The 13580-nt window shown below is 43.0% G+C and overlaps 2 protein-coding genes across 8 annotated transcripts in view; one reads left to right on the top strand and one right to left on the bottom strand.

Annotated features, from left to right (window-relative positions):
• Positions 1 to 7327, bottom strand: part of ATP8A1 (ATPase phospholipid transporting 8A1) — a 238136-nt gene extending 230809 nt beyond the window's left edge. For 6 of the 7 annotated variants that reach the window (XM_024993042.2, XM_024993040.2, XM_024993038.2 and 3 more), the window contains exon 1: positions 6939 to 7327. In XM_024993042.2, the coding sequence (XP_024848810.1) occupies positions 6939 to 6987 (49 nt within the window). In that variant the 5' untranslated portion in view covers positions 6988 to 7327. 7 annotated transcript variants of the gene reach the window in all.
• LOC132345508 (uncharacterized) overlaps positions 6317 to 13580 on the top strand; it is a 103598-nt gene continuing 96334 nt past the window's right edge. The window contains exons 1-2 of the mRNA XM_059887753.1: positions 6317 to 7951; positions 8890 to 8958. Coding sequence (XP_059743736.1) covers positions 6575 to 7345 — 771 coding nt within the window. The 5' untranslated portion in view covers positions 6317 to 6574 and the 3' untranslated portion in view covers positions 7346 to 7951; positions 8890 to 8958. The remainder of the gene's footprint in view (positions 7952 to 8889; positions 8959 to 13580) is intronic.

Below are 13580 nucleotides of genomic sequence, written 5' to 3' on the forward strand. Positions count from 1 at the left end.
CTATCCCACCATCCAATTAGCTGGCACACAGCAGGTGCATAATACATGCTTGTTAAAGGAAGAAAGGATCTTAGCCTTCTTTTACCTGGACAAATGAAATAGCCTCCTAAAATTTTCTTTTTAACAATTTTTATACAAATTACCTCCATGCTCCTTTTGTTACATTTTAGGTAAATAAAATGTAGTATTTTTTATAATTACAAACATTTTAAAGGTGCCATTTACACAGGCCAGTTTAGGAAAACAATCCCTAGGACAACTTCTAAATTTATCACTTGGTACATGTTTTACATAATCAAATGAATGCCTTACATTTTAGCTTTATAATATTCAACAGTGTAAACCACAAATCACTGGATTGTGGTTGTTGTCGTTCAGTTGCTAAGTCAAGTCTGACTCTTTGTGACCCTAGTGGATAGGTATGTGGTGGTTTTTTTCTTTTGGTGTGTATTTCCTTAGTTTTGAATAATGGCCATTATTTTGTAAATCATGAGCTCTAGAACACCTCTTTTAATCAAGCCAAAGCCTTTGACAATCTGACAGTGACAATGCCTGTCAGCTGCCTATCCAATAACAACTTTTCCTTTTTCTTTTCATAATAAAACACTAAGTGCCAACTAGGAAACTCCAGCTTTCCTTGCAGAAGCGAGCCAATGCAAAGTAACCATTAGTCTTTGCGTGGTACTTTCAAGAAAAGCCTCTGGTCTCACACTCTTCTTCACTTTTCTTCGGACCTGGAACTCCTATACACTGGCTGGTACCCCAGCAACCAGATTATGCCTTTAAGGCAGTTATACACTTAGGATGATGAGGCGGAACGGCGTAAGGAGCCCATGTCCCTTAGGACTTTATTTGGTGGGCACAGGTGACCTGGACTGTCTTCATGCTAGTTTTACACCGAGAAAAATTCTGTTTTGTGTAGACCACTGTTATTTCAGTCCCTGTTTCTAGGATTTTTAATGCTGTATTTAGAGGCCTATTTTGGAGAAGGCAATGGCACCCCACTCCAGTACTCTCGCCTGGAAAATCCCATGGACGGAGGAGCCTGGTAGGCTGCAGTCCATGAGGTTGCTAAGAGTCGGACACGACTGAGCGACTTCACTTTCACTTTTCACTTTCATGCATTGGAGAAGGAAATGACAACCCACTCCAGTGGTCTTGCCTGGAGAATCCCAGGGACGGGGGAGCCTGGTCTATGGGGTCACATGGAGTTGGACATAACTGAAGCGACTTAGCAGCAGCAGAGGCTTATTTGATTTAGCTGCAGTAAAAGTGAAGGGACATATGATTCTTAGTCTTCTGCATTATTTAGCCTTGCTTTCTGGCAAACTCATCTACCAGGGTTTCAAGTATTATCTCTGAACCAGAGATTCTGATTTGCTTTTCCCCACATCTAACCTCTCAATTTCAAAGTATCTCAAAACATGTCCATTTGGATGTCCCTCAATTGCTTCAGAATTTGAATTTATGTCTTCTCTTACTATACTGAAACTCTTTCTCAGTTTCCTTATCTTTTAATATATTTTCCCAGTCCATCAGGTTCAAGACTGTAAAGAAGACATCCTTAAAATGTGTTTCACCTACAGGTGAACATTCCAGCAGGTCGTGAAGAATGCAGTCCCATGGCAGATCTACTGAACAGATCTTCATGAGGCAGCTCAAGAAACAGTAGTGTTGATGAGATACCTGGGATCTTGTAAACATTAAAGTCTGAAATTATCGCTTGAGAATCTCCTTTTATTTTAATGTTTTTTTTGTGGTATATTCACTATATCACAATGTTCTATGACATGACCTTAGTCACCTCATTTCCTACTATGTTCCCCTTCTCCCCCCACCCGCCCGCCACCGCATTCCTCTAACACTCCTAACTCTCTCCTGCCTTGGGGCCTTTGCCTGGAACCTTCTTCCCCCAGATTCCCAGCAGGCTTAATCCACCTCCTTCACATAGACTTTTCAATGAAGGCTAGCCTAACCAACCCATTTAAAGTTGCAATTCATCCACCAACCTTATGCATCCTACCTTCTCTTTATTTGTCCCATAGCACTTATCACATAACAAAGTCTATAACTTGCTAACTTCTTATGTTTGCTTTCTCTCTTGCCTCACTAGAATCTTAGCACCTCCAGGGCTGGGCTTTTTCTAAATTCTGTTTGCTCACTGATTACTTTCAAGTATGGTACTTGAAATTGCTTGAAATTTCAAGAATGGTACTTATAGGAGTTCAATAGATTATCTGTTAAACAAGATAATGATTTATTGAGAAATAGCTCTAATTCCTCCCTTTCCTGTCTCACTGCTCCACTCCAATACTAATCCTGGTCTTTGTCATTTTTAGACCTTAAAATACACACACACACACACACACACACACACACACACTAAATAGTCTATTTACATTTCCTACAAACCATCCAACATACTTTGGGGATGTCACTTCCCTACAGTGATTTGGCTCCTAACTGGCCCTTTTGGAATTATCTTACTCTGACCTCATGCTTGAATGAGAACTGGATTAGAAGAACTCTAAGATCCTTCTAAAATATTTGATTCAAACTCCAAATGACTCATCCTGGCATTTAAAATACTCTATAATCTAGAAGTGTTTATTTATCCAAATGTACGCTCTATTTCTTCTCAGTTTCCCTCTGTTCCTGGCCAGTTTAAGAACTCTCAGGTAAGCCATAGTCATGTTCAGCACTTTTTCAGTTGGTTACTCTCTAACCTCAGCGCCCTCCTGACTACTGAACTAGATGCCATTATCTTAGAACCTTGGTACTCACACTATGACTTGCAGGTCATCACCCAGCATCACCTGCGAGCTTGTCAGAAATGCATCTGCAGCCCTCCTCATCTAGAAGCTGCATCTAACAACATCCGCAGGTGACTGGTACGCACCTTAAAGTCTGAGAAGCATTGCATGAGGACTCATTTCAAATTATTTCTCAAGGAGTGTTTCCTCGCAGGCTTCAGGTTCTTATGTCTGATCTTTCACAGCTCTTTGTTACCCATAGCAAGCACACTGTTCAATTAATAACATCCCCTCCTAGACTATTTCTTATTTCATAGATGTTCTTTCTCCTTGATTTGGTTGTAAATAACCTGCACACAGAGCAGCCATGCATCTGGCCAATCTGGTTGCAGGGAATAGAAACCCAGTCAAATCGCTTAAAGGAAAAATAAGAGCCTGTTCTAAGGCTACTCCTTGAATTGGGAAAAAAAGAGTCCGGGCGGGGAGTGGGGGAGGTGGGCTAGAGACGGGCCGCCCTCTCTCAGCATCTGTGTCTCTCTGCCTCATTCCTTCCATCCAGGCCAGTCTCTCCTATCTTTCTGTGTTCACATGCACACTTTCTACTTCCTCATACCAGCAGCATCCACACAACCTAAGACAGCCAGCCATTCACTCCTCCATTAGCCTATTCTCCTCTGCCCCTTTCTGCTTCAACCTTCACTCTAAGTCTCTAAGCTCAACTTTTCCCATGGGAGAGATGATCACCACAAAGCCTTGGCTTTTAGAGCCAAAACCCAAGGTTACAAGTGTTGAGCCACCTATGGATTGTCTGCTCTTTGTCAGAAGCCTACTCTGGTCTGACCCACTGAAGCCAAGGAGGCTGCAGTTCAGGACAATGCCATCAGGCAGCAGGAGCTGTCAAAAGAGACTATTCTTTAGGAAAGAAAAGTGTGGGTAGAGCAGGCAATGAGCCACATCGCCAGCCCACAGTGTCATTATCGATGTCCTCACCACAGTCCCAAGCCAAATGCTGAGCACATAATAAAATGACCAACCAATATGGGGGAAGGGTCATTCACCAACTGCCACTATGCCTCTGACAGTGTACCAAGCACCTCAATCACCTGGGACACAGTTTCATCAACTATCAGATGGGACCATCTTCACCAACCTTCAGGAGTGCTGTAAGGTCCTATAGGGTAATCTTTGTAAAAATGCTTTGAAAAATATACATGTCAATCAAAAACAATACTGTTGCCTCTCAGATAAAATCCTCTCATACAGTAGAAGTTTCACACAGTTTTCCGGTCCTTTCTCTTTTCCCATTTCACACGATATGGAATCCAGCAATTGCTATTATTTGAAAGCACAATCCCAACTATTACCACTATACTTTCATACCTTCATGGCTCACTCAAATGATGATTAAGAAAATTCATTCATTATTATCAAAAAGACAACAAATAACAACCGTTGGTGAGGGTGAGGAGACAAGGGAACCGTCATGCATTTGTTGGGTAGAAATGTAAATTTATGCAGCCACTACTGAATGTAGTACAGAGGTTCTCCAAAAAATTAAAAATAGAGCTACCATATGATCCAGCAATTTCACTCCTAGGTATTTATCCAAAGAAAACAAAAACACTAATTAGAAAAGATATATGTATCACTGTGTTCATTGCAGCAACTTTTATAATAGCCAAGATATGGAAGCAACCTAAGTGCAATCAATAGATGAATGAATAAAGATGATGCAGTGTGTGTGTATATGTGTATATGAATATTACTCAGTCATAAACAAAAGAATGAAATCTTGCCATTTACCACAACATAGGTGGATCTAGAGGGTATTATGCTAAGTGAAATAAGTCAGGGAAAGACAAGTGTTGCATGGTTTCACCTATATGTAGAATCTATAAAACAAGTGAACAAACATAACAAAACAGAAACAGTGTCATAAATACAGAGAACGAACAGGTGGTTGCCAGTGGGAATTGGTGTGGGGAGGGTAGAGAAATAGGTGATGAAGATTAAAAGGTATGAACTTTCAGTTGCAAAATACATGAGTCTTGTATATGAAATGTACAGTGAGGCAAACACAGTCAATAATTATGCAATAACTTTGTATGTGGACAGAGGGTAACTAGACATTATGCTGATCATTTTGAAATATTTAGAAATATCGAATCACTATGTTCTGTAACAGAAACTAACATACTCTTATAGGTTAATTATACTTCAAAACAAACAAACTCAGAAAGAAGATGAGATCGGTGGTTACCAGAGGTGGGGTGTCAGGGAGAGGGTGAAGGTAATCAAAAGATACAAATGTCCAGTTATAAGATAAATAAATACTAGGGATGTCATGCACAACATGATAAATATAATTATGTTTATATATGAAATGTTAGAAGAGTAAGTCTCAACAGTTCTCATCATAAGGAAAAAATTTTTTTCTGTTTCTTTAATTTTGTATCTATATGAGTTGATGAATGTTGACTAAACTTAATATGGTAATTTTTCATGATGGAAGTCAAATCACTATGTCATATGTCATAATGCCATATTTCAATTATAGCTCAATAAAACTGGAAGAAAAAATAAAAGAGAAAATTCATTTCACTCAGAAATGTAAAAAAAGAATGCACACATTTTTCACTGTGTACATTTAAAGACACTGTGCATCTAAAAGGTGCCCTGTATAATTTTCATTATATTACAAATGACAAGAAGTATGTATGAAATTCCTAAGCAGGACACAGGTTTTCTGACTCCTGTGTGGCCTTCTCCCCAGGGACGTCCCACTGAGCATTTCCAAAGTGCTGTAAGCAGAAAATCAGAGCTATGAGGGCCCCAGTTTTTGCGACCCCATGTACTTTAGTCCTCCAGGCTCCTCTGTCCATGAAGTTCTCTGGGCAAAAACACTGCAGTGGGTAGCCATTTCCTTTTCCATGGGATCTTCCTGACCTAAGGACTAAACCCAGGTCTCCTGCATTGCAGGCAGATTCTTTACTGCCAGAGCCACCTTGGAAGCCCTTTAGAGCCCAGAGGCCCCATTTTTAAAATAAAGGCTCAGAGGAGGAAAAATAATAAAATGGCCCGTCTCAACCCCCTGCAATCCAATTCTCCTAACTTCTATAGCTTTTTTCCTATAATCATTTTACCAGTTGCCAAACATTAAAGGGTGGAAAGGGTGGGGGTGAAGGATGGACACCAGTGACCACAGCCAAGTTCTCAAAACAAGTTATGAGAACCTGAGCCACCCTTTGCAGGATTCAAGTATGGGTTTATGGGAGAGAAAAACAAAAGAAAACAAAGCTCAAGATCTGTACAGTCTTGGCTTCATCATGAACAACAACAACAAACAAAAATTTACCAACTGACGGCCACATGCTGGGCAGGATGCTGAGGGCTCCTCAGAGGATGAAGAGTCTCAGCCCTCCAAAAGTGTATTTGCCTTTACCCTCGGGCATCTGTTGCTCATTGCTGACAAGTGTAGTCATTCAACAGCTGGCCCTGGGTGGAGCAAAGAAAATAACTTCCACCTTGCTAAAAAGTCAACTCAGCTGGCCAAAGTGCAGGTATCAGGTAAACGGAAAAACAAAAACAAAACCTCGGAATGGAGCTGGGTGAGACACCGCTGCAAGAGGCAGAACTGCAGAGACTAATGCACAGCACCCGCTGAGCGCCCAACCCCAATCAAGGCTCCTCCCGCTCCGAGTGGCGAGGGGCTGCGGATCAAACGATCTTGCATCCTGGGAAAGGCAATTTCAGTTCTCGGGGTGTCGTGATGTGGGGGCTGCACAAAGGTGGGCGGCGGGTTGGGGATCTGCAGCCCTAGAATGGAGAAGCAGAGTGGAGACCTAGAGGTTTGTGCGATACTGGGGAGGGAGGTGGGCAGGGCGAGAGCGCAGAGACCGAACAGTCACGCTGCGGCGTATAAAGAGCCGTGGGGATCCCACCGAGGACAACAATTTCGGGGCTCTGCAGCCGCGAAGGGGTCTGAGAGGGCGCCGAAGACAGTGCAGGGAGAAGGGTTCGCCAGGGACCAGGCACAACAGCCAGACATTCCTGGGGGAAGGGGTGGGACGGGCATCTCTTCCCCGACATACACAGACACACACTCACACCGCCCCACTCTCGGCTGGCTCCGAGTCGCCTCCGCGCGCGCTCCGCACCCAGCCCGGCGCTGCGGCGGCCACTTACCCTCGGCTCGGGACCGGATCTCCGACACGGTCCTCCGCATGGTGGGCATCGCAGCAGCCGCCGCAGGTGGGTCCTTAAACCAGACCCTGCACCTGTCACGGCGCCGCGCGGGCGAGGAATCTGCCTTTCCTGCGCCGAGCGATCAGCAGCCGCGCGGGCCCTGCCGGCCACCCAGGGCAGCGCCTCTGCCGGGAAAGGCCGTCGCACACCTGCGGAAGGAGGAAGAGACCACGAAGGTGTCAGTGTCCGCAGAGCCCAGCGAGATCTGCCAGCAGCCGCGCAGGGGGCGGCTCGGCGAGGGGCGGAGCTCGGGCCCCGGCGCTGGCGCCGGAGGGGGGGTCGTCGGGGCGCGCGCTCACTCGCTCCCGCGGCAGCGCGGCGGAGAAGGCGGGAGAAGGGTGGGGTGAGACCTGGCTGAGCCTTTTGTCGCCCCGCCCCGCTTTGGACTGTACCACCTGCGGGGCCGGACCGGGGAGCTGAGGGTTTACTCCACCCCGGGCGCCCTCTTTCCACCCCGTGACTTCGGCTCTTCCTGTCCTTCCTTAGTAGCTTTCAGATTTTTCCAAGCCTTGGCCAAAGAGAAAGGCTGCTCTGGCTCCTTCATCCTTGCAAATATTCTTTGCCACCCTCTGGTTTTAATACCAGTGGGGTCGCCCGTGGTCCGGAGTGTGGGTTTGGGTCTGAGTAGGCAGGAGAGAGGCTAAAGGCGAGAAAGGAATTGGGCGCCCATGGCTAACCTCCAACCTGAGCGTTGGAAGGGGTCTGCGTGCTCGCCGCCTGGGTGGAATTTTAGCCTCCCTCACCGCCAGCAGCCCTCGCGGCCCGAGTCGCACCTGCTCTGTCGTCTGGTTCACAAGCAACAGGCTCTGAGGCCGGGGTCCCAGGGCGCTGATGGCTCCTCCTCCCTACGGTGCTCCAGGCCGGCCTGCCAGTGGCCCGGTGCCTCTCGCTAATGCGCGTTCTGCAGCCTGACAAAGCTCTGGACTTGGCATAAAATCCAACTATTGGGCCAGGTGCTTCAAAACAGGACTTTTTTGGTTTGAGGTTTTTTTTTTTTTAGTCAAACCTTCAGGAAGTTGGGAGCAGTCGTTTTACCCAAAAAAGGGAAGAGACATCCAAATATACAATCCATGAGTACATTAAATTTTATTTTGCTCCATATTCTAGAAATCATCAACTCAGTGGACATGAGTTTGAGTAAGCCCCAGGAGATAGTGAAGGACAGGGAAGCCTGGCATGCTGCAGTCTATGGGGTTGCAAATCGTCAGACACGAATTAGCAACTGAACAAATCCTAGAAATAATCGTAACCTCATTACCTTTTATTTTATATACAGAGATCTGTATTAACAAGTTATCAAAAGAAGTGTGATATTTATTGCTGATTTCATCTTTTAGATGTAAGGTTTTGTATAGATTCTGGTGAGCGGCTAAAATGGCAAGAAAGGAATAAATTGTTAGAAGCTCCTTGCCCTCTTCTTCCAGCACTGGGTGCAAGAGGGCTTTACATGGAGTATTCTACTGTAAATTACTTTCAGGTACTGAAGGGAGAGATCTGGAAAGGTCTAAACAGAGATAGAAGTGATTATTCCCAAGCCTTAAGAAAAAAGAAAATAAAACTCTGCTCATAGCATCATATCTCTATTTGTGGTATTTTTTCTGCCTCCTGCAGGTAGCATTTGCTAATCAGAGCCCTACCTTTCATTAATTCTGAATCAGGCAGTCAACGCATATTTGTGAAGAACTCACTCTAGTTGTCTCTGATTCAGAGACTGGGGTTAGAACAAAGAAAATATAATTCCAGTGTTCATGAAACATTGCAGGGTAGAGCAGGACTCAAAGGTGTCTTTTTCAGTGATGGTGTTGATCTGCAAGTATGGTCTTCTAAAAGTAAGAAATGAGCACACAGCCTTTTTAGGACAGTTAACACTGGCCCTTCTTACTCTTTCCAGGTCCAAGATGTTGTATAAAGGCGACTTCCCCTGTCTCAGTGAACACAAATCTGAAAAAAAATTGAAAAGGTAAGTACAACAAGGGAATAGTTTAAAAAAAGAAAGAAAGAAAGAAAAATCAGTTCTAGAAGTTAGTGAACAGAAACCTGAGAAGAGGCAGTGCTTTTGTGATTACTGATTTAGGTGTAATTTTATATAAAGCCAGAACCAATTTTAGTCAAAAATTGTGCACAGCAACATAATAGTATTTGATTTATGAGCAATAACCTTTGTAATTCCTATGCACCACCAAATGAAGTTCAGTTCTTATTTGTAAATAAGTTCCAGAGATTACCTCTGTTTTCTGTAGAACAGTCTGTTTTATATATGTCTGTGTGTATGTGTGCTTCCTCTTAACAACCCATAAGCAAAGTCGATACGGGAAATAAGTCTTTCATACAGAGAGGAACATTGCATGACCTGGTCAATAGCTTACCATGTGTCTTTTCCCAAGTTATGCTATCACTTTACCCATAATAGCAAGATTACCCTACCTAACTCATTTCTGTACAATTCATTTCTGATTACTAGACATTACACATGTTTTTATTGGTTCACACCCTGATTGAAGTTCAATATTGTACTAACGGCATATTTGTGTATGTGCATTCAGCCGCTCAGTCATGTCCAACTCTTTGTGACCCCATGGACTGCAGCATGACAGGCCTCCCTGTCCCTCACCATCTCCTGGAGTTTGCCTAAGTTCATGTCCATTGCATTGGTGATGCCATCCAGCCATCTTGTCCTCTAATGTCTTTCTCCTTCTGCCTTCAATCTTTCCCAGCAGTGGGGTCTTTTCCAATGAATCAGCTCTTTGCTCAGTTCAGTTCCTTTACTCAGTCATGTCCAACGCCTTGTGATCCCATGGACTGAAGCACACCAGGCTTCCCTGTCCATCACCAACTCCCAGAGCTTACTCAAACTCATGTCCTCTGAGTTAGTGATGCCATCCAACCATCTTATCCTCTGTCATTCCCTTCTCCTGCCTTCAATCTTTCACAACATCAGGGTCTTTTCAAATGAGTCAGTTCTTCACATCAGGTGGGCAAAATATTGGAGTTTCAGCTTCAGCATCAGTCCTTCCAGTGAATATTCAGGATTGATTTTCTTTAGAATTGACTGGTTGATCTCCTTGCTGTCCAAGGGACTCTCAAGAGTCTTCTCCAACACCACAGTTCAAAAGCATCAATTCTTCAGCACTCAGCTTTCTTTATGATCCAGCTCTCACATCCATACATGACTACTGGAAAAGCCATAGCTTTGACTAGACAGACCTTTGTGGTAAAATAATGTCTCTGCTTTTTAGTATGCTATTTAGGTTGGTCATAACTTTTCTTCCGAGGAGCAAGCGTCTTTTAATTTCATGGCTGCAGTCACCATCTGCAGTGATTTTAGAACCCAAGAAAAGAAAATCTGTCACTGTTTCCATTGTTTCCCCATCTATTTACCAAGAAGTGATGGGACCAGATGCCATGATCTTAGTTTTCGAATGTTGAGTTTTAAGCCAGCTTTTTCACTCTCCTCTTTCACCTTCATCAAGAGGCTTCTTAGTGCCTCTTCACTTTTTGCCATAAAGGTGGTTTCATCTGCATGTCTGAGGTTATTGATATTTCTCCCAGCAATCTTGATTCCAGATTGTGCTTCCTCCAGTCTGGCATTTCATATGATATACTCTGCATAAAAGTTAAATAAGCAAAGTGACAGTATACAGCCTTGACATACTCCTTTCCCAATTTGGAACCAGTCTGTTGTTCCATGTCTGGTTCTAACTGTTGCTTCTTGACCTGCATGCAGATTGTTCAGGAGGCAGGTCAGGTGGTGTATTCCCATCTCTTTAAGAATTTTCCACTTTGTTGTGATCCACACAGTCAAACACTTTGGCATACTCAATAAAGCAGAAGTAGATGTTTTTCTGAAACTCTCTTGCTTTTTCTTTAATCCAGTGAATGTTGGCAGTTTGATCTCTGGTTCCTTTGCCTTTTCTAAATCCAGTTTGAACATCTGGAAGTTCTCCATTCATGTACTGTCCAAGCCTAGTTTGGAGAATTTTGAGCATTACTTGGCTAGTGTGTGAGATGAATGCAATTGTGCAGTAGTTTGAGCATTCTTTGGCATTGCCTTTCTTTGGAATTGGAATGAAACTGGATCTTCAGCTTCAGCATCAGTCCTTGTATTCAGGGTTGATTTCCTTTAAGATTGACTGGTTTGATCTCCTTGCTGTCAAAGGGACTCTCAGGAGTCTTTTCCAGCACCACATTTCGAAGGCATGAGTTCTTTGATGCTCTACCTTCTTTGCGGTCTGCCTCTCACAACGGAAAATCGCCACTGGAAAGCCATAGCCTTGATTATATGGATCTTTGTCAGCAGAGTGATATCTCTGCTTTTCAACACACTGTCTTGGTTTGTCATAGTTTTCCCGCCAAAAAGATGTTCTTAGGAACACCGAGAATTAAGGATTTGCCCTACTTGGGAGGAACTCATAACTAACTAGGCAACAGAGGCATGCTCACTAAATTATACTTCATAATATACCTAAAAGTGCTTTGGGAACTCATGGCTTGAAGGTAGTTGGAGATGTTCCTGTGAACCCTGCTTCAGATTGAGAAGGAGGAATGCAAAGTTGAATACTATACTACCATGGAATACAGATGCTGGACAGGGCTGGCTGTTATACTCTAAATCCTTTTGGAAAAATACAAAATAATTGGGTAAATTAGACTTAACATTTAGATAATTATTTCTTTTTTGGGGTATTAGTTCTAGAAGGTCTTGTAGGTCTTCCCAGAACCGTTCAACTTCAGCTTATTCAGAGTTACTGGTTGGGGCATAGACTTGGATTACCATGATATTGAATGGTTTGCCTTGGAAACGAACAGAGATCATTCTGTTGTTTTTTGAGATTGCATCCAAGTACTGCATTTTGGAGTCTTTTGTTGACTATGATGGCTACTCCATTTCTTCTAAGGGATTCTTGCCCACAGTAGTAGATATAATGGTCATCTGAGTTAAAGTCACCTATTCCAGTCCATTTTAGTTTGCTGATTCCTAAAATGTCAACGATCACTCTTGCCATCTCCTGTTCAACCACTTCCAATTTGCCTTGATTCATGGACCTAATATTCCAGGTTCTATGCAATATTGCTTTTTACAGCATTGGACCTTGCTTCTATCACCAGTCACATCCACAGCTGGGTGTTGTTTTTACTTTGGCTCCGTCTCTTCATTCTTGGAGAAGACTCTTGAGAGTCCCTTGGACAGCAGGGAGATCCGACCAGTCCATCCTAAAAGAAATCAGTCCTGAATATTCATTGGAAGACCTGATGTTGAAGCTGAAACTCCAATACTTTGGCCACTTGATGCAAAGAACTGACTCGTTGGAAAAGACCCTGATGCTGGAAAAGATTGAAGGTGGGAAAAGAAGGGGATGACAGAGGATGAGATGGTTGTTGGCATCACTGACTCAATGGACATGAGTTTGAGTAAACTCTGGGAGATGGTGTGGACAGGGAGGCCTGGTGTGCTACAGTCCATGGGGCTGCAAAAAGTCAGACATGACTGAGCAACTGAACTGAATTATTTCTTTTACTTTAAAATGGAGGTTAAGATATATCACAAAATTCTGTCTAGTCAGAAACCACCTGATTATTGTAAGAAAATATCTTGTTACCTTTGGTACATAGTTGATATATTGATTCACTGGATGGTGAAGATATTATTATGGTTAAGATATTATTATGATATTATTATGGCATGGTTAAGATATTATGTTAATTGGAATTTATGTTATTGGACTTGTAAGCCCTTTTCCTCAAAGCTTCCCATCTTGATTGCTGTTTTTCTGTCACCATCCCTTACATGCATCAATAGCACTCCAATGCACTAATATGTTCTTTAAGCACAGTTTTAAAAATATGTCTTACTTCAAGCCATGTTTCATCTCCATCTATGCTGCTCTTATACAGGCCACCATCATCACGCCCCTATAGTAGTCTCCTACTGATTTCCTTGCTTTTACTTGTCACCCATTCATAGTTATTATTTTAAAACAAATGAATTAAAAATTTTAATTCCTTTGAAACGCAAATGAATTTATGTCATGTCTTCAGACTTCAGTGGCTTCCAATAGCACTTGGAATGAAACTCAGGCCTTGCCTGCCTCTCAGGCTCATCTCCTTCTACCTCTTATTTGGTCATTTGGGCTCAGATTATTCAGTTCCTGCCCCCCTCCCTCTAGCCCCACCATAGCTGGTATTGAACATGTTCCCCAGTGCCAGCCACCACCACATTGCCTTAGTCTGTTTTCCTCCTAGCACTTATCTCTGAAGTTTTCTTGTTTGTTGGTTTCCCTGCTTATGATAAATAGGCGTTGCTCTATTCTCTTATTTATCACAGTTTGTCTAACTGTAAGAACATTGCCTGTCTGTCATGTGGCTCAGGATCAACAAATATTTGTGGAATGAATGAATGTGCTGGAAAATGTGTGTACTGTGAATGATCTGGTTCCCTAACATTGGAGACTGGAAATAAGTCAAAGAATAGGTAGTATTTTATTTGAATAGGTAATAAATTATACCCTTCACAAGCATATATACTGGAATATATTACTTTGTCATGAAATGATTTAGAACATATTTGCTCTGACGTACTTGACA

Source organism: Bos taurus, chromosome 6 (genome assembly GCF_002263795.3).
Source record: "Bos taurus isolate L1 Dominette 01449 registration number 42190680 breed Hereford chromosome 6, ARS-UCD2.0, whole genome shotgun sequence".
NCBI classification, from domain to species: Eukaryota; Metazoa; Chordata; class Mammalia; order Artiodactyla; family Bovidae; genus Bos; species Bos taurus.